General features: G+C 50.2%; 1 protein-coding gene across 7 annotated transcripts in view; it reads left to right on the forward strand.

The window, feature by feature from the left end:
- Positions 1-10,421: 10,421 nt before the first annotated feature.
- Camk2b (calcium/calmodulin dependent protein kinase II beta) overlaps positions 10,422-25,631 on the forward strand; it is a 92,768-nt gene continuing 77,558 nt past the window's right edge. For 3 of the 7 annotated variants that reach the window (XM_074065436.1, XM_074065437.1, XM_074065438.1), the window contains exon 1: positions 10,426-10,588. In XM_074065436.1, coding sequence (XP_073921537.1) covers positions 10,524-10,588 — 65 coding nt within the window. In that variant the 5' untranslated portion in view covers positions 10,426-10,523. Of the gene's footprint in view, positions 10,589-25,631 lie in introns of all 7 variants that reach the window. The other 4 variants (XM_074065439.1, XM_074065440.1, XM_020163020.2 and 1 more) reach the window with 3 other exon arrangements.

The raw sequence follows: 25,631 nt of genomic DNA on the forward strand, positions 1-25,631 counted from the left end.
AAGCCAGGACGGAGATGGTCTGATCACACGGCTGACAAACAAACATGGTGCGTCTCACACACGCAGAACCTGCACCCCTAACCACACTTTCCCAGTGCATATGGAGGTGCCTAACAAGGCGCCATCAGACGGCTGCCACGTCAGTTTCAACACATGGCGAAAGGTTAGCGTTATTCAGACACAAATTCAAATACTGTCAAAGAGCGACTCTAAAACCCCTCCTTCATGAGAAATCCTACAGACGTCCTCCCCTGAGATTTACAAGGGTGTGAGGGTGCCATCATTCAGCCTCATAGATGAGCCCCCTTATCCATGGGGGCACATCCCGAGGCTCCCGGGCCATGCCTGGAACCGTGGGAGTGCCACTTCTTGTCCCACACGTCCTGCGGAGTCCACACGGGCCCAGCGCGAGTCTGTTCTGAGATTTAGGCCTCCCGTGGCCATTTTATTGTGTAGGGTTTGACCTCAGGACCTTCACCTTGAGACACTCCACCAGCCCTTTTTGTAATGGGTTTTTCAAGATAGGGTCTCAGGAACTACTTGCCTGGGGCTGGCTTCGAACCGTCTTCCTGCTGATCTCTGCCTCCTGAGTAGCTGAGATTCCAGGCGTGAGCCACTGACACCTGGCTTCCTGCATGGCTATTCTTACACTTGAGGGCCATTGCTGGATTATTAAGATGTTGTTATGCCAGGACTGACAACCTGATAACTGAGTGGCCAATGGAGGGTAGGAACAGCGTGGATACGCCACACGGAGCGATGCTTCCTTCACACCGGGCAGGGTGGAGGATGGCCATACAGATGTTATCACCATGCTGGGAAACCTTCCCTGACACAGCAGGGCTGACCTGGCCCAGGTCCCTCCCTCAGGGACATGTGTCTTTGGACTGCCTGGTGTTCTCTGCCTGAAAATACTCACCTCATACATTTGGGGAGTACAGCTATTGATGGTGGGGCGACCCTGGTGCCACCTCACCCATGTTGACATGTGAAAATCACCAGGACCCACCCAGCCTCTGCACAGAGTTATCTTGGCTTGGCTTATTTATGTATTTAATATGGGGTGGGGACTGAGATTTGAACTCAGGGCTTCACACTCATAAAGCAAGTGCTCTACCGTTTGAGCCACACTTCCAGTCAATTTTGCTCTGGTTATTTTGGAGATGGAGTCTCAAGAACCATTTGCCCACACAGACCTCAAACCTTGATCCTCTTAATCTCAGCCTCCTAAATAGCTGGGATTACAGATGTGAGCCACTGTGCCCAGCTGGCCTGAGTTTCTATTTCATCTCACCTGTTTTCTGGTAAGTACCTGCTGGCCCGTGCCATCTCCTCTGTGCAGGTCTTTGGTCATGCCCACAGCTTACTTGTGCTTGTTTATAAATTTCATTTCCATAGTGTACATATTCTGTCATTTAAATTTTCTCCTGAGTGGACTTATTCAGCTTTCCTTTAGCTAGTTCTTATTTTTTGGCAGTACTGAGATTTGAACTCAAGGTCTCGTGCTTGCTAGGCAGGTACTCTACCGCTTGAGCCACTCGGCTAGCCCTTTTTGCTCTGGTTATTATTATTTCTTTTTCAGGATGGGGTCTTGTGTTCTTGCCCAGGTCAGCCTGGACTACAATCTTCCTACCTGCCACCTCCAGCATAACTGAGGCCACAGGTGTGCACAGCCACACCCAGCTTGTTGGTTGAGATGAGGTCTTACCCACTTTCTACCCAAGCTGGCCTCCAACATGGACCAACCTTATCTCTGGCCTCCCCAAAATCTGGAATTACAGGCATGCACCACCATGCCTGGCTTTCTTCTAAATTTTTATATGATTGTTAGTAGTTCTTGCTCTTGTAGAATTTTTTTTTTGAGGTTTCCTTTGTCTCCTAATTATTGCTGCATTGCTCAGACGGGTCCATGTGATTGGAAACCATTGTATTCCCCGCCTGGGATAATGATATCCAAGCCTCATGTAATCATTAAGTTGAGGTGTTATTCAATCCCATAGTCACATATGTATATGCACGTTCTGTCTCCTACATGCCTCCCATGTCTCCAGGACACGGGCAGGCCTCGGCCCCCAGAGCCTGTCACGGCCTCCCCACCTGCTGTTTGTGCTCAGGTCCATCGCCATTCAGGGCGTCCTCCTTTGTACCGTGTGACCAGGATGACAGGTTAAGTATACAGGAAGCACTCAAGAAATGTAGCCCGCTGTCTGCTGGCCACTGCTGCCACTGTGTGCATGTCCCCCCATCCCTGCAGGGGGCCCTGGCATCCAGGGACCTCCTGCTCCCCACTTGTCATAAGGCCAGTGTGGCCTCCTCTCTGGTTTGCGGCTTCTGCTAGGCCAGCCCCCTGCGGGGGGACTTGGGTCACATCCAGTTTTCCGAGTTGTGAATAGCTGCGTGGTGCATGTCTTCACTGCAAACTCCTTTCTCCCCGGAAGCCCTGGGTGGCTGAGCCCCACCAGCATCTGTCTCCAGGCCCTGTGCCGTCCTCAGGGGCTCTGCCCTGCTGTCCTCGTCAGCCAGACCTGACTGTTCAAGGTCACAGGCAGAAAGCAAAGAGATGTGAAAACTAAAGAAAAAAGCAAAAGCTCCCCAGTGTTCCCCTGCTCGCTCCTTCTTCACCTGGAGAGAGAGAGAGGCCAGAGTCCTAGATGCCAGGGAGGCCCAGCCTCATCTCCTTGCCAGGGTTTTATTTTTTATTTTCTCCTTTCTTATGTAATGGTCTTATTGGTTGTCTCTCTCCCTTCCCTCCCTCCCTTCCTCCCTTCCCTCCCTCCTCCCTCCCTTTCTTCCTTCCTTGGTGGTCCTGGGCTTTAAACTCAGGGCCTTGTGATTGCTAGGCAAGTGTTTTGCCACTTGAACCACGCCTCCATCCCTTATTTTCTGGTGGGACTGGGGTCTGAACTCAGGGCTTCGCACTTGCAAGACAGGTTCTCTGACGCTTGAACCACACCTCCAGTCCATTTTGGTCTGGTTATTTTGGAGATGGGGTCTCCTGAACTATTTGCCCAGGCTGGCCTTGAACTATGATCCTCCTGATCTCGGCCTCCCAAGAAGCTGGGATTATAGGCACTTGCACACGGCTCCTTGGTTTTTTTTAATAGCAAAAATACAGTAGAATACATAATTTATGTGCCAAACTTACCAGTTTTTACATTTATTCTGTGGGTTTTATTGTTGTTGTTAATTTTTTTGGATTCAATACAAGTAATTTATATTTCTCTGGAACAAATTCTATTTTAGCTACATTTTCCCACTGATTGGCAAAATATGCAGAATATAGTTGTCCCTCCTGTCAGCGGGGGGTCAGCTCCAGGACCCAGCAGTTACCAAAATCCTCAGATGAGACAGTCCCCTGTATAAAATGGCAGATTCAGAGAAAGCCTGCACACATCCTGCTGGATGCTTAATTCACTTCTAGGTTACTTATAACGCTCAGTGCAGCAGAAGTGCAGGTAAGTAACGATTATACTGTGCGTAATGCATCACACTGTGCTGTTATATTACACTGTATTTTGTTTTGCGGGGGAGACAAGAAAAATGTCTGTGCACATTCAGTGTCATTTTTTGCCTGAACCCTAATGTTTGGAACCTGTAAATCTTCCTGATCTTTGCCTCCTGAGTAGCTAGGATTACAGGCGTGAGCCACGCATGGTGCCCGGCTTCTTCTTAATTTTATATGGCTGTGAGTGGCTCTTGCTTTTGTAGCATTTTTCTTTTTTTGAGGTTTCCTTTGTCTCCTAACATTGCTGCATTGCTAAGACAGGTCCTTGTGATTGGAAAACAGTGTATTCCCCACATGGGGAATGTTATCCACACACACTTCGTGTAATTATCAAGTGGAAGTATAATTTACCTGCGTAATTACGTGGAACTCACACATAAGCTACATTTATGTAAAATGAACTGATGGGAAGTTTCCCATGCTTTGGGCAAATGTATACACTTGTGTAACCATTAAAAAAAATGTAGCTAGGAACAACTGGTTCATGCCTGTAATCCCAGCTACTTGGGAGGCTGAGATCAGGAGGATCCAGGTTCGAGGCCAGCCCAGGGAAACAGTTCTGGAGACCTCCATCTCCAAAATAACCAGAACAAAATGGACTGTGGGTGGCAACATGGGGTGGCTCAAGTGGTAGAGCGCCTGCTTTGCAAGTGTGAAGCCCTGAGTTCAAATCCTGGTCCCACCAAAAAAAAAAAGGCAGGACATTTCTACTATCCAGATAATTCCCCCCAAGTCAGTCTTAGCACCTCCTGACCCTCTGCAAGGATGGCCTGCTCTGATTTCTGTTACCGTGGATTACTTCTGGAACTCTGTCAGGATGAATGCACACAGTGTATTCTTTGGGTCCGCTTCCATTTAGCTTTCAGTGTGAGCAATTTATGCACACTGAGTACACCAGTAGGTTGTTCTTTTTATTTACGCCAATTTGTTCTCCTGTCTTCCCATTTACAGACATTTATGTGGGTCCTAAGTTTCAGTTCTATGAATAGAGCTACTATAAATGTTCTTGTACAGGTTCCTTTCTTTCCTTCTTGTTTGACATGTTTCCCTTTTGGCTAAATACCTAAGAGCTAGGCACCAGTGGCTCATGACTGTCATCCCAAACTACATGGGAGGCTGAGATTGGGAGGATTGTAGTTCCAGGCCAACCCTGGGCAAAAAAAGTTCACAAAAGACCCCCATCTCAGTGGAAAAAAGCTGGGCGTGGTGGTACACGCCCGTCATTTCAGTGAAGGTGGGAGGCCCAAATAGGAGGATCGCAATCCAGGCAGGCCTGGCCAAAAAGTGAGACCCTATCTCCAAAATAACCAGAGCAAAAAGGGCTGGAGCTGTGGCTCAAATGGCAGAGCCCCTGTCTTGCAAGTGCAAAGCCCTGAGTTCAAACCCAACTAGTATAAACAAAAAACAAAACAAAACCTAGGAGAGGAGTGGATGGGTCATAGGGAAGGTATCTCTTTTGCTTTTTTAAAAAAAAAAAAAACTGCCAAACAAGCCAGGAGCCTGTAGTTCTCACCTGTAATCCTAGCTACTTAGGAGGCAGAGATTGGGAGGATCATCGTTCGAGGCCAGCCTGGGCAAATAGTTTGCAAGTCCCCATGTCCAAAATAACCAGAGCAAAATGGACTGGAAGTGTGGCTCAAACAGTGGAGCACCCATTTTGCAAGTTGGTGGTATAGTGGTGAGCATAGCTGCCTTCCAAAGCCCTGAGTTCAAACCCCAGTCCCATCAAAAAAACAAAACCAACCTGCCAAACAGTTCCACAGCATGACACACGACCTTACAGTGTTTTGCATCCGTTAAAAAAGTAAATGCTAATGGCCCCCAGACACAAGCTCCTACTACACCCAGAAACAGCTGCCATGTGCTCCACAGTCACCCTTCCTTTATCCCCTGCTTGGGACAGGGACGTAATGTCTGGATCTTCATGCCATAGTTCAGGAAAGAGCTGATACCAGAGCAGAATGTGGGGACACTGGGGGGCCACCTCTGTGCATCTCCTGTTGGCTGGCCGGTGTACCTGGGCCTCTTTATTCATGGTGGGAGTTCAGGTGTGTCCACAGGTCTTTCACATCAGTCCAGCCGTCCTGCCCATGGGTGGAGGCTGTGCAGAATAGTATGATTGGACTTCCAGTGCAGGTATCCTGGCCCCCTCTCCAGGAGGCACTTTTTGTGACAACAAGCCCTTGGTGTCCACTGTGAGGGGAGGAGAAGCTGGACCTGCGGTTGACCCCACTTGGTCATTTGGACCTGCTCCTTTCAGACCAACCAGTCCTGGTGACAGAAATGCTGGAGGTGGGGGCTGGGCTGAGTTAGTGTCTTTGGGGGCCAGGTCTGAGGATGAAGTGACACCAACCAGGACAGGCACAGTGGGGTCAAACAGGATGGCTCCACCTTGCAAGGGGCCAGGGAGGGTCAGGGTACAGGGGCGTTGGCTCTGAGCTCCAACCTGGAAGTGGGCCAGTCATGGACATGGTGGTGCCACCTTATGCTTGGGCGGCCTTTGCTGGCTCTCTCCCCTACCCCCTTCCTTAAACAACAAGTTAGGCACAGCCACAGGGCCTTTCCCTCTTTGGCCAACACACATTCCACTTGTCCTCTTGATACTAGCCTCTCTGTCATTCAGTCCTCAGCTTATACCTCACTCCCTCAGAAAGCCTTCCATGGACCCCCCTCTGAAGGGGCCACTCTGCCAGTCTCCATCAGGCCACTTTCTTTTGTAATGTGTTTACATAGGTTATTCATGCCTTGTCCTTGGGGAAACATTCCAAGACCCCAATGGGTGCAGACAGTACCGACTCCTTCATATGCTATGTTTTTTCCTGTACATACATACAATTCAGCGTGGTTATACTGACTAAAGGATGATTCACTTCCCGGGCAGGACAGAGTGGGATGGTGTGAGATTTCATCACACTACTCAGAATTGTGTGCAACTTAAACTTACGTATTGTTGGTTGGGTGCCGGTGGCTCACGCCTGTAATCCCAGCTACTCAGGAGGCAGAGATCAGGAGGATCATGGTTTGAAGCCAGCACAGGCAAATACTTTTTGAGACTCTATTTTGGAGACAAAACAAAACAACACATCACAACAAAGGACTGGTGGAGTGGCTCAAGTGCTAGAGCGACTGCCTAGCAAGTGTGAGACCCTGAGTTCAAATCCTAACATTGCCAAAACAAAACAAAAAACTTATGTATTGTTTATGTCTGCAATAGTCCATTGAGTATATTTGGAGTGTGGTTGACTGTGGGTAACTGAAACCGTGGAAAGGCAAGCAGTGGATAAGGGGGAATGTTGTATAACAACACCACTGCTGGGTGCCTTCTTGGTTTGCGGTCAGTCCTGGGTGTAAACTTTGCAAACACAGTGACCTTGTCCATCTCTTCCCCTGGTGTGATTGGTGGCTGGTAGGGCCAGTCACACAGCTGGCACGCGGTAACTGCACACAGAAGGCCAGAAGTCACTCTTGAGTGGTTAAGGGCACAAGTTATGAAGGTGGATCTGGGTCAATACTGGACTGGCTTCGCCACCCAGCACCAGTCTTTCTGTATCTTAGATTCCTATGTGAGGTGGTGGATTGTGGGCTTTTATAATGGTTGCTGACATTTGGTAAATGCACCATCACCACTGTCATCACCACCATCAGCACCACCGTTGTTGTTATGACTACCACCACCATCACCATCCCCATCTTCACCACTACCCCATCACCACCACCACCATCCCCATCTTCACCACCACCATCCCCATCTTCACCACCACCACCACCATCATCACTACCACTACCACCACCACCATCCCCATCTTCACCACCACCACCATCACCACCATCACCACCACCATCTCCATCATCACCATGATCACTACCATCTCCATCACCACTATCACTACCACCACCACCTCACATGCCTGCCATGGTATCCTGAATGGGCCATATCCAGGACCATATGACTGGATTGATGGACTTGGGCCTTCCTGCTGTGGAAACCACAGCTTTCTAAACCAGGCAGATATCTGGGCAGAGGAGAGGTAAGAGCAGTGACACTCCTTACATGATGGCAGCTCCTGGAGGTGCAGGGATTGGGATGCTGTGGCTTTCTTTGGGAGAATGAGCCCCATGTGCAGCATTTTGGGCTTTGCAGATGTGATGCTGTTACCATGGTGACTGTCCTAACAATAACCTCCCAGAACTGATATTCCCCACAACCGCCCCAGCTGTCACCTGGGAGGGAGAGCCCTCCTTGCTTACGAAATGAAGCTAGAAAGGACAATGTGGGAGGCAGAGATGACATGGGGGTGGAGGAGGGTCCTTCCTGGAGTTAGGGGAAGGGGTGGGATGAAGGGGGAGTCTGCTCCCCCTTGATCGGAGTTAAGGCCTGATGAGAGAGCTTCTGGGGTCCGGGAGCAGAAAGTGTCAGAGCTGGAAGCCGCTCTCAGTCTTTCCACTCTTCTAGGGAGGAGCCCTCTGGCCCGGGGGAGGGGGTGAGGGGGGCAGGAACAGTCTGGATGCCTCTGGCAGTCCAGCCCCTCCTCCCCCATTGCCTGGTGCTGGGTTACCCTACCTTCTTGCCCTGTCAGGTGGTACCATGTCCTGCCTTGATGTTTGGCCCACAGGAGGGGCTGCTGGAGCTTCTAGGATGTGGTAGAGACAGAGGACACAGTGGGTCTCAAACTGTACCTTTTAGTGACCTCCAACTTTTAGTGTGACCCCAGTCCTGGACAGCCTTCCCACCTTTTCAAAGATGTTCCCACAAAAGACCACTCAGTGTAGGGCTGCTGGAAGCTGTGTGTATGTGTGTGTCTGTCTGTCTGTGTTTGTGTGTATATGTATATTTTGTGTGCCTGTGTGTGTATGTATTTGTGTCAGAACATGTGTATTTGTGTGTATATGTAAGCATGTATGTATGGAAGTGTGTGTGTGTGTGTGTGTGTGTATGAAGATAAAAGCAAGGGAAGCTTTATAGCAGTGGGGTTTGAGTCCCAGCCACTTCTTGGCTGTGTGGCTGAGGGCAAGTGACCTCCCCTTTGCTTCTCTGTTGTCTCATCTAGTAAGATGGAGAAGCAATAACCCATGCCTCCTGCGTGAGCACATCAATATCAGCCACCTCGCCTTCTCACGGACATACTGGCAGGAGTGAGCACTAGGGGAGAGAGCCTGTCTTCCAGAGGGGTACAATTTTGTTTGTTTTGCTAATTGTATTTCATTGTCCTTCTCCTTCTCCTTCCGGAGCTCAGACAGGGCAACTGCAGCTGCTCTAAGCAGGTGCAGAGAGAGGCTTCTCCCCCGCCCCCCGCCCCGTCCCCATCCCCGGAGTTATAGCAGCCCAGGAGCAAACCTCAGGGGCCGCCTTGCCCTACAGCTGTCAGGATGCTCAGGGTTCTCCACATGTAAGGCACACACTGAGGCACAATGTGTTTCCCCTCCTGTTGGTGGCCTGCCGAGGTCAAGGCCAGGCTTCCTCTGCCCTCTCAGCCTGGGACCCACACTTGCCTTCAGTCCATGCGTGTCCCTTGTCATCTAGCTGTTTGTCCGTCTCCTGGATGCAACCTGGGGCTTCAGGCAACCAGGGCAGGAACCAGGCTGGGAAGGCCCTTGCTGTCCCTTGCAGACCCTGGTTTGCACCTCTAACCAGGACATATTTGCTGTGATTTCCAGGACTGGCCCTGGGCTGCCCTCAGGCTGAGACAGGAGCTGGACAAGCCCAGAATCTGCCCTTGGGGAACAGTGAGTGGTTCATGTCAGGGCAGCAGCCAGACCCCATCCACTCCCACCCTCCTCAGAGCAGGGATTTTGTGGGAACTTCCCCAGGCCCTCTTCCTCCTTGGCCTTCAGAGACAGTTTCAAGAGGGACTTGAGAGGGGAAAAGGGGTGTGTGGGGGGGAACTGGATCCTCTTTCTCCAGGCCAGAGCAGGAGCTCCTGCAAGTGGTGAACCAGGCCTGGAGGAGGGGAGTGTGTCCCCTATCTGGGCAGGTTGATTGTAAGCTTCTCAGGACCTGAGTCACTTGACAGAGCAGCTACTGTCTCAACAGTTGTCCATGCCAGGAACCCCAGCTACTCCAGCCACCAGCCCAGAAGCAGGGGAGGGTCTGGGACCACCAGAAGGGGGCAGCCCCACCCTCTCCTCATTCTGTTTCAGTGTGCAAGCTTAGCTTGGCAGGCTCCCGAACAGCCTTAGGCTAGGCGGGAAGGGACTGTGATGTGTGGAGTGATGGCTTCTGGGCAGGAAGACTCTGGGAACACCTTCCCATAAGGGTGGGAGGAAAGGAGTCCTGTGGATGGTGACCCCAGGTGCGCTGCGGGTTACCTTCTGCTGTCAGGAGAGGTGGGCCTTCAGGAGAAAGAGGTGGGCTGCTACTGTGTACTGCTCTATGCGTGCGAGCAGGGGGTCCCCAGCAGCAGCAGCAGCACGGGAAGAGCCAGCTCAGTGGCCTGCCCGTGAATGGCCCTTTGCGGGGCGGGTGCGGGATGCAGGTGCAGCATGCGGGCACCGCGCGGGTGCGGTCCGCGCGCAGGTGCAGGGTGCGGGTGCAGCCAGTGTGTGCGGGGGCAGGGCGCGAGCACGGGCGCGAGTGCAGGGTGCGGGCGCAGTGCGGGCGCGGACGTGTGCGAGGGATACAGGCGCCGAGTGGGTGCGGGGTGCGGGCTCAGTACGCGCGCGGGCGCGGGCGCGAGAGTAGGTACAGGCGCGGGTGCGGTTGCGGGTGCGAGTGCAGGCACGGCGTGCGCAGGGTGCGGGCGAGGCGCGTGCAGGGGGCGGCGGTGACAGCGGCGCCCAAGCATCCCCACGCGTAGGTGTGCGGCGCGCTCCTGGCGGGGACCGAGCGAGCAGATCTCGCGTGCGTGCGCTCGCCGCCCGGCGCAGCAGCCCAGCCCGGCCCCCGCCCGGCGCCGCGAGCCGAGGTGTCTCCCGCGCCCGCGCCTGTGTCGCCGCCGTGCCCGCGAGCGGGAGCTGGAGCCGGAGTCGCCGCCACCCGAGCGCAGCCGAGCGCACGCCGAGCCCGTCCGCCGCCGCCGCCATGGCCACCACGGTGACCTGCACCCGCTTCACCGACGAGTACCAGCTCTACGAGGATATTGGCAAGTAAGAGCCTGGGCGCGGGCGGGCGGGATGATCGGACGTACGGAGACCCCCGAACCCTGGGACCCTGGGATGGGGTGGGGTGGGGGGAAGGCTGGGACCCCATTGCCGCGGGCTCGGGGCGCACTGCGGCCCCGCGCGCCCCCGGCTCCTCCGGGCTCCCGGCTCCGGGCCTGAGCACAGCACCCCGACTCCCGAGCCCTGGGTCCCGGGCCCGGATGCCGGACCTAGGCGCGTGCGGCCCTGCCCAGCGCGGTGACCCGGCCAGGGCCGGGACTCCAGAGCTCCGGACGCGGCGCGGCGGGGGCGGCAGCAGGTGTCCCCAGAGCGCCCGGCAGACGTGACGCATTTGGCGGCGGGGAGGTCAGAGAGGAGGGGCGCGCGGGGGCGCAGCCCGGGCAGGAGCGCCCCGAAGGGTCGCCGCTGACCTGGGAGGGGGAGGTCGCTTCCCCCCCGACAATGCGGACTCCGTGTCCCCACCCCCACCCGCGCGGCAGGCGGACAGCGGGGGTGGCGGGCTTGTTCCGCGCCTGCTCCTGCGCGTGGCCCCATCTGCGCTGGGGGCGCCAGCGTGGGAGCAGCTTCTGCCGCGGGTCCCTTGGGGAATCTGGGTTCTGGAGGATTCCCAACCCCCCCCACATCCAGATTTTGGAAGGGGATGGACGAGGTCAGGGAACCCGTATGGGGTCACCAGGGTTGAGGATGGGGGTGGTGGTGAGGCGGAGAACCCGATTGCGCTCCTGATTTCGGGGTCATCGCGGTAGGTGGAGGTTGGGCTTTTGGAGGGTTATTTTTGTGGTGGGGGGCCTGGAGGGGCGGAGCTCTGCGGGCTGATTTCAGGTAGGGCCTCGTGGGGAACAGGTGTCCTCGCTCCTCGCAGACTCTGCTCCGCAGCATGCGCCATGTGAGGGCGCAAGCCCTGGTTTGGAGCGTCCAGAACTTGCTTTGTCCCTGGGGTTGGGGATCTGGAAGCCCCTTGGGGGCATCTTCTCTGGTCTGGAACCTTCCTTCTGCGAATTAAGGGGGCTGCACCTGGCCTTGTTTGGGTCTGGCTTCAGAACTCCGGAGCCTGGTCCTCCTTCTCCTTCCCCCACCCTCTCCCCTCCTCCCCCATCCCTGTGAGCCGTGGGGGCGCTGGCGAGATTCCCTCTTACACATCCAGCAGCAAATCCTTTTTTTTATTTTTATTTTTTTTCCTTTACTAAAAAAGTGTCTGGTGAAAGCTTGTGGTGGGCGAGGGACGCCGATCATTGATAATTGTGGAGTGCCCAGCTGGAGGAGTGTGGGGGTGTGTGCACTCCCCACTTCTCCCTCCCTGCGCGTGCCAAAGGATCCGGGTCAGGCCTGGGGGGGTGGGCGGGGAGCTGAGTGGAGTAGCTGGAGGAAGGCTCTGCTGGATGGCAAGGGGTAGGAGTGGAAAGGCAAGGAGTGGGGGCTGGGTGGACCTGGAGAGCCACCCAGAGCTGTGAGAGCCCAGCACCCCTTCCCAGGGCTGTGTGCTCCTGTGGGTCTCCTGGATCCAGGTGGTGAAGAAGTTTCCAGGAGCTGAATGGGGCTTGGGGCCTATGAGGAAGAGGGGACAGGCTGGGGAGTCCTTCCATGTGGACCAGAGGCCCAGGAGTGTGGGGGATGGCTCTGCAGTCCTGAAGATGAGTGCTGTGTCCCTAGCTAGCTGTCCTGTCTCCTCCAGAGCTATGTCCAGCGCTGTGTCTGGTTCTCTGAGGAGGGCAGCAGAGGGGAGGCCCTCAACCTTCTTGTCACCTTTTCTGAGTGTGCCCAGGAGCACAGGCCTTCAGGCCCTCACCCTTGCCTTCTGGTCTCTTCCAAGCTCCTCTCAGGACTTCCCTAAGTGTCCTCATTTCCCAGCCTGCACCTCACCAAGGCCCTTCCCTTCTTCGCTTTGGCATGAACAGTGAAGGTGGCTGGCTCTTCTCTGAGCCTCTGGTTCCAACGTCAGCTGGTTATTGGGCCATTGCCACCCTACTGGGGGTAGAGGCTGAGGGGTGTTGTCTAGTGGAGATGTTGAGGACTGGTACTGCCAGCTCCTCTCTAGGTAAGCAAGAGAACAAGCCTCACCAGGACAGAGCACATGCAAGGGTATAAGGGTGAGAAGTGAAGACTAGTGTCTGGGAGCCACTGTGATCTGGGACAGGAGGGAGGCATCCTAGCCAGAAGCAGTCCTGGAGGTGGCAGGCCCCAGGGGATGAAGGGGAGGGCACCTCGAGGCCAAGCTGTGGGAACTGCGTGCGGCCTGTGGTGGCTCTGTTGGCTGGTTGCTGACAGCGCCTGCCCAGCACATTTGGTGTTGCTTCCTGGCCTCAGGTGGATGCGTCCCAAGTTTATTTAAAGCTGTAGCCCCTGGCACCCAGTTAGGCAATGCTGAACTCCCTGCTTGGCGGAAGGGCTGGGTGGTAGGCCCACAGTTGCTCGTGTGTGATGGCATGCCAGCCTCTCCCCTCCCCTGCCCAGTCCCTTTGTGGTTGTCTCTGCTCCAGATCTTCAGGGTGGCAGGTCTGTTGGCCAAGGGGAACTGCCCTTTGGGGCCTGTCCTGCTTGGTGTCTTAGTGTGTGAGGCTCATGAGCATGTGCCTGGCAGTGGGACACAGAGCCACCTTGAGCTTGGGGTCCTGGGAGCATGTGCAGAGCAAAGTAGGGAAGTCCTCAGCACACGTGGGGCAGCTAGCGGTGCTAAACCACCATTTTATGGGATAGATTTTAAAAATCCAAAAATTCCAGGGACAATAAGGCACACCATGTCTCTTCTCTCCAGAACTGAAAATTGTTTATCATTTGGGCTTTAAGTGGTCACTTAAAATTCTAATAAGTATTACAAACAAATATTAAGTGACCCATTTTCCTCCCCCACTGACCTCAGTTAGACATTTGTAGACTTTCTCTCAGGCTGTTTGATACATTAACATACAGATATAAGTAGCAATTCTAACATGGGATTCTTTTGTTTATTTTGTGGGGACTGGAGTTTGAACTCAGGGCTTGGAAAGCAGTCACTCTACCACTTGAGCCACACCTCCAGTCCTTTTCGTTCTGGTTATTTTGGAGATGGGGGTCTTGCAAACTGTTTGCCTGGGCTGGCCTTGAGCCTTGATTGTCTTGATCTCAGCCTCCCTAGTAGCAAGGATTATAGGCGTAAGCCACTGGCACCCAGCTAATATGGGATTCTTAAGTGTATTTTCTTTTAACTTCAGGGGAAAATCTGGAACTTGTTTCCCACTCAGCATGGTCTTACTGACATCTGTGTGCACTGACACGTTGTGATGGTGGACGGCTGGGTGGTGGCTGCCTCCTAGATCCAGTCTTACCCACCATGTGACCAACACCATGTCTGCGAGTGCAGGGGTGAGAGTTTCTTTGAGGTGTATCCCGAGCAGTAGGGTTGTTCCCTGCCATGCCACCCCAACCCGCAGGCTGTGTTGGAGACGCCCCTGCAGGGTGTTAAGTGCTAACAGGTGGAAGTGGTTCCAGGTCGTGGATTGAGGCCTGTGAATCTTCCACTTTTGGGGCGTCATCCATGAGGCACTGGATATAATTTCAGGGGTTCATGGGCCCCTCCTGTTCTGGAGGAGAGGATGCTGAGGTCATGGTGGCCCATGTTGGAGCATAGCATCATCTAATTTGTGCTGTACACAAGAGGTTTTATCTGATTTGAGCTGACCAGGAGGCCCTCTGCCCACTACAGATTCACAGATAAAACCCAAGCCCAAGAGGTGAGGAAGGCTCCTGACCTTAAACCCAGCACTACCTGAATCTCAGATAGGCCCAGATCTGACCTTGATGTGTCTTGAGTCCAGCCAGGGGCCCCCAGTCAGCAGACAACAGGTTGCACCTTGAGGTGGGTGTGACCCGTCCACTCACTAGGAGTGTCCCTGCTAGCTGTTGGTGCTTTCTGGGGATCGACTATCCTGCTCTGAGCAGGGGGGAGGCCTGCTAGATAGTTAATAGATAAACTTAGGAAATTTTTGAGTCTCCCTCACTCTGAAGCTGGTTGCTAGGGAAGAGAGGAAACTGGCAGAGGAGGAACCTTGTGTTTGCTGCTGTGTTTGGCTTTCTCCCTGCCTCCCCTGATCACTCCAGGCCCTCCTGCCTTAGGCCTTTGTCAATTCGGTCCTCCATGTCCTTGGGCCTCCAGCAGGCTGTTCCACATGCTGCCCCTCCTCCATACTTCCCTTCCTCCTCCCACCCCTCCCCTCTTTTTGTCTTTCCTCATACTCTGCAACCCACCATCAGATGCACTGGGGCCTGGGCCACTCACTGTCACAAAGGCAGGAGACAGGTCCCCAGGATTGCACCTCTACATGTGAGGAAGGGGTAAGTGGCCTCTGACCTTGGCCTTTGCCTGCTGGCCTGGGCCCAAGGAGGCTGGAGGAGGGCAGCTTGTGGTCCTTTAATGTAGGGTAGTTTGAAGAGTAGGTGCACACGCTGAGGCTGCTGCTGAGATGTGCAATAAGGTGACGCCTGTTTAGTTACTATTTAACGGTATTTTTATACCATAACCTACTTTGCGGAGAGCTAAGAATATATCTGCATGCTTGCTACCGGACTCTTTCTTTTCTGGTAACCGCTGCTAGCACTTCAGTGGCACTCATTATTAACACGCTCAATCTGTGAAATAGATTCTGTGATCATTCCCAGTTTTCAGAAAGAGATAGTTGAGGCACGGACAGACTCCATTGCCTGGGAAAGGTCACACGTGGTCAGGGTTTAAATCCAGGCAGTTTGCCTGGGAAATCCACGTTCCACTCCTCTCAGAAGCTGATGAAACCCACTCCGTTTGGTGCTTTAAAAATGCTGACTGACTGTGGCCAGCTTGTGGTCTGCTCTGACCCCAGGTTCTTGGGGACCACATCTGGCCTCAGCTAGCCACTTATCATTGCTTTTCCAAACCCAGGGCACTGCCCACAGTTCTTTGTGAAAATGTCATTTCTTTTCACCAATTCTCCATGACAAATCAACTGTCTGACCCCATTGGAGCACCAGCAAGACTTAAAAATTTGATTTTTTTAGTTTAATTACTAGGGCAATGTAGTCTTGTTGTTAAAAAAAAAACAAAAACAAAAACAGTACTACAGAAGTATGTGCAATAAAATGTGACCTCACTCCCCAGAGGAAACTGGACTGTTTGTTTTAATGTCACTATAAACTTATATATATATGTGTATGTAACACACATAACAGATGGCGTCACCAAGCATGGCACTGTTTTGTTTGCCCCGATGCTTTTCCATGACGACCCTTGACATTGATAACTAATTTCTGATGGGGCTGAGCTCCTGGTTGCCTTAGCTGAGATGTGGACACACCCATTGGCCATATTTATTTTTCCTTCGGTGGGAATGGGGTTTGAACTCAGGGCTTCTCACTTGCAAAGCAGGTGCTCTACTACTTGAGCCACTCCTCCAGTCCATTTCACTCTGGTTATTTTGGAGATAGTTATTTGCCTGGGCTGATCTTGATCTTCGATCCTCTTGATCTCAGCCTCCCAGGTAGCTTGGATTACAGGTGTGAGCCACCAGTACCCATCATCAGCCATATTTTTAAAACCAAAATTTGGGACCAATCCGCTGATGAATGTGACAGACAATGAGAGGAACCTGTATTTGAAGTCAGGGCCTGGAAGATTGTCAGGAAGCTGTGATTGTCATGAACCAAGAGCTGTGTTCTTAGGGAGACCACAGGGCCTGGCACATGGAAGAGTACTCAGGTGGTCACCTGCCAGGGTCAAGGTCGTTGGTGCTTAGGAAGTCCCAGGTCTTACTTGAAGGAACCAAAGTATATGGTCTTGTCTTTTTTTTTTTCCTTTCTGGAACTCCCCAAGGGTGTAGGAGGGAGATGCAGTGCTTCAGGGTTTTGTTTTGTTTTACTTAAGAAAAGTGCCCTAAGAAGGTCGATTTTCTTATTTTCCTGTCATTGCCTTTTAAAAAGTCCATATTGAACCACCCTGGAATTTGGCAAGTAATTTAATAGAACCAATTGGAGGTAAAAAGTGTCACTGTGAGGTCCCCTGTGAGGACCGGGTTGGGCTCATGTTCCCTAGTCCAACTGAGAGATGTGACCATTCCGGTCATGTCTCTCTGCCCTACAAAAGTGGATCTGATTGGATTATTGGTAAAGTGTCCTCAGCAGCTGCAAGCCACTTTGTGAGTGTGGAAACATAAAAATACACTATGTATCAACTTGTTTTTTAAATGTTATCATATGGGCTTATTGCATACAGCCAGGTAATTTATTCAGATGAAAATCTGAATCCATGTACAGTGAAAGCATCCTTTCATGTTGGAGGTGGGGTTGCTAGCTTGCAAACTCGCTGTGGCTTTTGCCCTCCCGGTTAGGGTCACAAACTTGATTGGTGCTTTATGTGTTGGCATGACAATAGTTAAAGTTATGACTCCTTGCTAAAGCAGATCCACATTTTGGTTGACTCTAGAACAGGTTGGTCACAGCAAGGCAATGGTGAAAGAACATTTCATGGAGACAGCGTCGTGTTCACTGTTGTAGCGGACCTAAGAGAGCCATTGTCCTTGTGTCACTTTGTGAAGACTGGAGGGAAGGAGACACTGTCCAGTTTGCTGGGGTGTTATCATGCACATGTACTCAGTGCCACATCCAGCAAGTGCCCCACCTCTCTTACCCAACGCCTGCAAGTGCTCAGCAGTGGCTCACTGATGACTTTGGCCACTCAGGACTCGTGGCTGAGTGGCTCTGCTTCCCAGAGCCATGACACACACCTCCCATACAGACCAGGGCCCTAGGAGTCCCCTGATCCCTGACCCGAGTGGCCTGCAGTCTTGCCACCTGGTGAGACACAGCCATGGGGCTGCCAGTCCTCATCTGCCCCTGGAGCTGGCCTTCTGCCCAAGTCACAATGAGGTGCTTCGTGTCACTTCTGCTCGTGCATATGGAGGTATAGCCTGATTCTCAGTCTGTGGATATGACTCAGGTCATCTCTTAGGATGCTCTTAGGAAAGCTCTTAGGAGCTTTCTGGGTGTGGTAGGAGCAGGACCTGCTGACAAGGGTGACAGGGCAGTGGTTGTCAGCCCTGGCTGCACACCCAAGGCCCCTGCAGCAGTAGTCAGGTTCCCCCAACCATCCCTCAGACACTACTAACTGTGTGTTTGAAGTTTCCTCTGTCTTTTGTGCCCTCACAAAGCCATGACCCAAGCCATCTAAGTTGTCTACTGCAGCCCTGCTCAGAACAGTGTGCCAGGAAGAGAAACCACGTGTGTGATTTAAATTTTTCTAGTGCTTAAAAAGCAAGTAAAAAAGGAGAAGAAAGAAGAGGAAGAAGCCAGGCACCGGTGCCTCATGCCTGTAATCCTAGCTACTCAGGAGGCAGAGATCAGGAGGATTGAGGTTCAAGGCCAGCCCAGACAAATAGTTCGAGAGACTCTATCTCAAAAATACCCATTACAAAAAAGGTCTGGTGGCGTGGCTTAAGTGGTAGAGCACCTGCCTAGCAAGTGTGAGGCCCTAAGCTCAAGCCCCAGTGCTGTCCACACACACAAAAGAAAATAGTGAAAGGGATTTTAATAATGTGACTATGTAGCCTATCTCCACAACATCTTTCAACATATATTCAATGCCAAACAGTTAGCTATTTCGTGTTCCGTTCTCTGTTGTGCCTTTGAAACCTGATGTGCATTTGGCACTTGTGGTGCATATTGGTTTGGAACAGCCATAGCCAGGTTCTTTTTTTTTTCTTTTTAAAAATTATCAAATTATTGTTGTACTGGGGTACATTGTGACATTTACAAAAGTGCTTACGATATATCATAGTTGAATTCACCCCTCCATCATTCTCCTTTATCCCCCTCCTCCCATTCCTGGAATAGTTTCAGCAGATCTCATTTTTCCATTTTCATACATGAGCACATAATAGTCCACCATATTCACCTCCTACACCCTTTCCTTATGTCCTCGCCCTCCCACTGGTGCCAACCCCAGACAGGACCTGTTTCACCTTCCTGCCCTCTGGTTTTTGAAAAAACACATTCTTATTAGTTTAAGATAGCTACACAGGGAGTTTCCTTGTGACATTTCCATGTATATATGTATTATAACCCAAATTGTTTCATCCCCTCTATTTTTCTCCTTCCTACTTTAGTCGCCTTATGGTGATTTCAACAGGTTTAAAAATTCTATATTCATTCTTGTCTAGAAAGTACATCAACCACATTCACCTTCTTAACTGCCTTCGTTTAGCCTCCCTCTCTCCTATGTGACCTCCCCTTAGCATGTTTTTCATACTATTGCTGTATTTGTGTTAGGTCTGTATTCCACATATGAGCGAAAACATTTCTGACCTGGCTAACTTCACTTAAGTTGATGTTCTCCAGTTCCATCCATTTACCTGCAAATGACAAAATTTCATTCTTCTTCTTTTTTTTAAAATCACAGCCATGTTTTTGTGGCTGTGTTCTGGCAGTGACTGTCCATTTGTACAACATGGCCAGATCTTCAAGGTGACATACCCTTCTTATAAATTTCCTTCTGGTTTCTTTTGAGGCTGGGAGATGTAGTCTGGGTTGTCCTCACCTGTCCTGAAGACTTGTCCATTCATTACACAAGTCTGGTGGCATGTCACCTCATGCTGGGCATCGTCTGGCTTCTCAGGAGCCAGCCACGGACACAGCAGTTACAGATGCCTGCCTCACAGAGCTGTTGTGCTGCTTGGTGGCAAGGGGCGGGAAAATGGCATAAAAGCTGAGCACACTTTGTGACAGGTAGCCGGTGGTGAACACTGGAAATACAGATCACCAGTTAGGAGGGAGGAGGCAGCCATGAGAACAGAGGTCAGGTCAAGGGAAGAGAGAGGACTGAAAATGCAAAGACCAGGAATGCACGAGGGGGTGATACTGTTAACCTGATGAGAGTAAAAAGAATGATAGAGAAATGCTATGGACAGTCATGCTCCCAAACACCACGGAACATAGGTGAAATGAACAAACACTTAGGGCAACACAAACTACTGAAACTGACTCCTGAAGAGATGCAAACTCTGAATGAACCCATGACAAGTAGAGATAGTAATTTAAAAAATTCCCACAGCCAGGCGTCAGTGCCTCATGCCTGTAATCTCAGCTACTTGGGAGGCTGAGAATCAAGGTTCAAAGCCAGGCTAGGAAAATAGTTCATGAGACCCCTATCTCCAAAATAATCAGAGCAAAATCGACTGGAGGTGTGGCTCACGCATAGAGCACCTGCTTTGCAAGTGTGAAGCCCTGAGTTCAAACCCCAGTCCCACCAAAAAAAAAAATGCACAAAGAGAAGGCCAGGCCCAGATAACTTCACTGCTAAATTCTACCAAACATTTAAAGAAGAGTTAGTATCAACTCTGCCAAAATTCTTCCACAAAATAAGAGAGGAGCAAATTCTTCACATTTTTTTTTCAGTACCGGGGCTTGAACTCAGGGCCTTCACCTTGAGCCACTCCACCAGCCCTATTTTTGTGAAAGTTTTTTCGAAATAGGGTCTCAAGAACTACTTTCCTGGGCTGGCTTTGAACCATGATCCTCCTGATCTGTGCTTCCTGAATAGCTGGGATTACAGGCGTGAGCCACTGGTGCCTGGCTCATATTTTGTTTTTTTGAAGTCAGTAGTGTCCTGATACCAGACCAATGCCATCCCAGAGAACTACTGATCAGTATTTATGAATGTAGGTGCAGGATGGGGGCTGGTGACTCAAGTGGTAGAGTGCCTGCCTAGAAAATATGAGGCCCTGAGTTCAAGCCTCAGTACTGCCAAAAGAAGGGGTGTGGGGAGTCACACTATTGGTACAACATCTTTAATAAAATAATATTGAAACTGATTTAGCAACATATAAAATGGGTTATACAATTATGGATGAGTAGAATTTCTAGTAGGAATGAAAGCTTGGTTTAACACACAAAAATCAATCTGTATAATTAATGCACACTATAGATAGAATAAAGAAATGATATGACTGCTCAATAGATGCAGAAAAAGCACTTGGCAAAATTTCTTTATTCATTTTCTTTCTTTTTAATTTCTTCTTCTCTTGGCAAAAATCTCTTTCATGATTAAAAACACTATGAACTATGAGTAGAGAGGTCATATTTAACAGTGAAACCCTGAATGTATTCTTCCTAAGATCAGAGACAAGACAAGGATGTCTGTTCTGCCCTTTTCTGTTCAACATGGGACAGGTGACTCTAGCCAGTGCTACTAGGTGGGAAAAAGAAATAACCAGATTGGAAAGGAACAGGTAAAAGTGCCTTTGTTTACAGATGAAAATTCTAAGCAATCCACTAAAAACTACAGCTAAAAGTGCATTCACCAAAGTTACAGGATACAAGGTAAAGGTACATAAATCCATTATATTTCATTATACTAGCAATATTCAGTCTCAAACTTAAGAAAAAGAATTCCAGTTATAATAACATCTAAAGGAATAAAATATTTAGTAACGAGTTTAACAAAAGAAGAGCAAGGTGTGTGGGGAAATTTAGGAAGACCCAAATGAATGGGAAGATATCCCATGTTCATGGATAGGAAGACTTAATGTTAGTCACCTTTTCCACTGCTGTGACAAGATGCCTGAGAAAGTCAACTTACAGGAGGAAAGGTTTATTTTGGGTCATCACTTCAGAAGTGTCAGTCCATGGTTACTTGCTCCATTGCTCTGAACCCGTGGTGAGGCAGGGCATCATGGTGGAGAGCCTGTGGTGGAGTAAACTGGATCCCCTCATGGTGGACAGGAGGCGAAGAGTGAGCAGAAGTGACTGGGGACATGGTACACCCTTCCAGGATAAGTCCCCCCCACCAGTGACCTACTTTCTCCAACTAGGCACCTCCCCTAGTTTCCACCACCTCCCAATAATAACACCAAACTATGAATCCATCAATCCATCGACATATTGGTCCACTCATGAGGTCAGAGTCCTCATGATCCAACCATGTCCCAAGCCCATTAGCTGCCATCAAGCCTTTAATACACAAGCCTTCATGGGACATTACAGAATCAAAGTGTAACAGGAGGGTAGTACACTCTAGATTGACCAATGCTTTCAGTATAATACCTAAAGACTCCAGTTGCCTTTTATTTTTGCAAAAACTGATGTTTGCCTTATAACTTACATGATGATGCATTAAAAATGAAAGGCAGGACTGTAAAATAGGTACAATGGGGAGTACGTGTGGGGGAGGGGGAATGGAGGAGATGAAGGTGAGGGAATATGGTGGATGGACTTCATATACTTACATGAAATCGAACAAAGAAACCTCTTGCAATTGCTTTAAGTGGGGTGGGGAGGGGGCTGAGGGGAGAGATGGTGGGGTGATCTAACCAGTGTACAACCTAAGCCTATTTGGAATTGTCACAATGAATCCCTCTGTACAATGAATATATGCTATAAAAATGAATAAATAAATGTACATGAAAATGCATGGGACCCCAAATGCCCAAATAACCTTGTAAAAGGTGAGCAAACTTGGAGGACTCATACATCCTCATTTCAGAACGACATGGCCATGGCAGTCAGGATGGTCTTGGTGAAGGGTAAATGCACAGATCAGAGGAAGTCTAGAATACCTGTATGTATCCAAGTCAGTTGGTTTTTATTTTCTTTTTCAGTGTTTAGAATCGAATCCAGGGCCTCATACATGCTGGCAAAATCCTCTACCACTGAGCTATGTCTCCAGCCTGTGGTCAGTTGAGTTTTGAAGAGATGCCCAAAGAATTGTTCATCAGCAAATGGGTAGTTAGTGTCCATGTGCTGAAGCCCTACAGACACCATTCACAAAGATGATGTCAAAACTGGGTCCTAAGCTTAAATGTAGGAGATAAAACCATCAATGCTTAGAGGATGGAGAAGTAATCTTTGTAATGTTGGGTTAGGCATTTCTTTTTATTGTTGTACTGGGGTACATTGTGACATTTACAAAAGTTCCTACAATATATCACAGTTGAATTCACCCCCTCCATCATTCTCCTTTATCCCCCTCCCCCATTCCTGGAGTAGTTTCAACAGGTCTCATTTTTCCATTTTCATACATGAGTACAGAATATTTCCACCGTATTCACCTCCCACACCCTTTCCTTATATCCTCCCCTGTCACTAGGCATTTTTTGATATGACACCAAAAATAGATAAATTGCACTTCAATATCATTAAAAACATTGTGCTTCAAAGGACACCATCAAGAAAGTGAAAAGGCAGCTAGGCACTGGTGGCTCACGCCTGTAATCCTAGCTACTCAGAAGGCAGACATCAGGAGGATCATGATTCGAAGCCAGCTCAGGAAAAAAGTTTGCAAGATCCTGTCTCGAAAAACCCTTCACAAAAATATGGCTGGTGGAATGGCTCAAGGTGAAGGCCCTGAGTTCAAACCCTAGTACTGAAAAAAAAGAAAGCAAAAAGGCAGTCTATAGAATGGCAGAAATTATTTGCAAATTATGTGTCTGGTAAGGAATTTGTATTTAGATTATTTTGAGAACTCTTACTACTTAACAGTAGAATAAATAACCTAATTGAAATTGGACCTGGATAGTCATTTCTCCAAAAGAGGATATACACATTGAAAGATGCTGAAGATTGTTACTCATGTGAAAGTGCAAGTCAAAAGCACCGTGAGATCCATCTTCACTCCCACTAGGATAGTTACAATAAAAAAGACAGAATAGCATGGGTGCTGGTGAGGGTGTGAAATGGTGCAGCCACTGTGGGAAACAGGCAGCTCCTCCAAGGTCTCCTACCAGACATCCCAGAGACAGGAACACACATACCCACACAGACACTTGCTCATAGCACCATTATGCATGTTAGCCAAAAAGTGGAAACAACTAACAGTCCATCATCTGATGAATGCATAAAGAAAACATGTTACAGCTGGGCGCCGTGGCTCACATCTGTAATATCAGCCACTCAGGAGGCAGAGATCAGGAGGAATATGGTTCTAAGCCAACCTGGGTAAATAGTTCGAGAGACCCTCATCTCCAAAATAACCAGGGCAAAATGGACTGGAGGTGTGGCTCAAGCGGTAGAGTGCCTGCTTTGCAAGTTGGAAGTCCTGAGTTCAAACCCCACTCCCACCAAAAAAAAAAAAAAAAAAGCTGTACTAATCAGTACTGATAACATGCTACAATGTGGAGCCATTGCAAACATTTTGCTCAGTGAAATAAGCTAGTGACAAAAGGTGACATATTGTATGATTCCATTTATATGAAATGTCCAGAATAGACAAATCCTTGGGACAGACAGGGGAGCCAGCCAAGGGTGCAGTGGGGAGAGAGAATTGTAAGTGACTATCAGTGGAAAGAATTTTGTTTTAGGAATGATAACTTAGATTAGGTAATGGTTACACTACTGTGTGAATATATTAAAACCTGCTGGATTACACACCGAGGGTGTGTGGGTGAGTCGTGGTGGGTTGTATCTCACGAGGCTCCCTTCATCTGCAGAATCCTGCCAAAGGGCAGGTCTGGCCAGGCCAGCTTTTGCTGTGACATGCCTTCACAGATGAGCCACAGTGAGAAGCAGTCTTGTCACCAGAGCATCTGACTGGTGCCTGGTGACTATGTCTCTAAACTTAGCCAGTCTCTGGGCCTCTGCCTGATGTGAGCTGAGACAGATACGGGGAAGGTCAGGTTCCCACTGGGTGAAAGCATCCAGGGCCTGCGAGTCCCTCAGGGGAGGGCAGGAGCTGCGCGAGCTTTGTCCGGGAGCCAGGAGACTCATGCCAACCCCTGCCCTTTCCTGAGGGGTGAGGGGGTGAGTATCCATTCTGCTTCACTTTCTGGACTTCACTTCTGGGGACCCAGTAAGTCCCTTGGCCTCCAAACTTGCCCACTTCAGCCTCTTCTCATGTTCACGGTTCCATTTTCCTTCTTTCCTAAGTGGCCTTCAGGGCTGTCCCATCTGAGACTGCACCCTGCAGTGTGAGGTGGACTTCAGGGCCTCTGCACTCTTTTGGCACCATCTGTCTTCTTTGGAGGGAGACTTGGGTCCCTCTAGGTCCTGGTCACAGCATGCCTTCCACTGCAGTGGGTCTGCCAGGGCACATATATGGCTATCCTGAAAGGTAGCCTAGGGATCAGGGTGATGGAGCAGAGCTTATGAGTGCTGGCCTGTCACTGGGAACCTTGGGCAGGTGGCAGGTCAGGAATGGGGTCTCCAGGGCTGTGTGTTGAGAAGTCAGTGAGGATGTGGTGTCACAAGACCACTGTGGGCTGCAAGTACTGCTGGCCCTAGGGTTCCACTTTGTCCCTAGAAACTAACATGGCTCTGTCTGTCTGCCACCTGCAGGAGCGAGGACCCCTACCTGTCCTGAGCCCACTCTCCTAGCCTCCATCCCCTCATCAAAACAGCTGACAGACTAGCTAGACTCCTGAGCAGCTAGCATCCCCATCTGAACGCCCCGATAAAACCCATGGTCATTGTCTTTTTTATGATTCCCCAGCAGGCGTGAGATCAGATTAATTTTATCCTTACTTTAATTTTCTCATTGACATTCACACATTTTCACCTTGACCAGTAACCCACAGGATGGACAGCTAGGGACAGCCAGTCTTGTGGGAGGGGCATTATTCTATCTCTGAGTATCTGTCTGTCATCTATCTCTATCACCAATCCATCCATCCATCCATCCATCTGTCCATCTGTCCATCATTTCTCTATCTGTGTCTTTTTGGCAGGGAGGCCAGGGTTGGACTGGAGAGGGCCCAGGGGCTGCTGCCTGCTGACATGCCTGGCTTCAGTGAGTTGTGGTGGGAGCAGAGCAGACTGAGCTGCCATCCTCTGAGGGCACCCATTGCTTTTGGTTTTTGGTTTACTGTCTGGAATCGTTAGGGATTTTCCTCCCCCAAAATGTTCTTTTTTTTTTCCTTTGGTCTTGGTGTTTGAACTCAAGGCCTACACCTTGAGCCACTCCACCAGCCCTTCTTTGTGATTTTTTTTTTTTTTTGAGATAGGGTCTCAGGAACTATTGCTCTGGATGGCTTCGAACCATGATCCTCCTGATCTGTGCCTCCTGAGTAGCTAGGATCACAATCGTGAGCCTCTGGCTCCCAGC

Source organism: Castor canadensis, chromosome 2, assembly GCF_047511655.1.
Source record: "Castor canadensis chromosome 2, mCasCan1.hap1v2, whole genome shotgun sequence".
Classification (NCBI taxonomy): domain Eukaryota; kingdom Metazoa; phylum Chordata; class Mammalia; order Rodentia; family Castoridae; genus Castor; species Castor canadensis.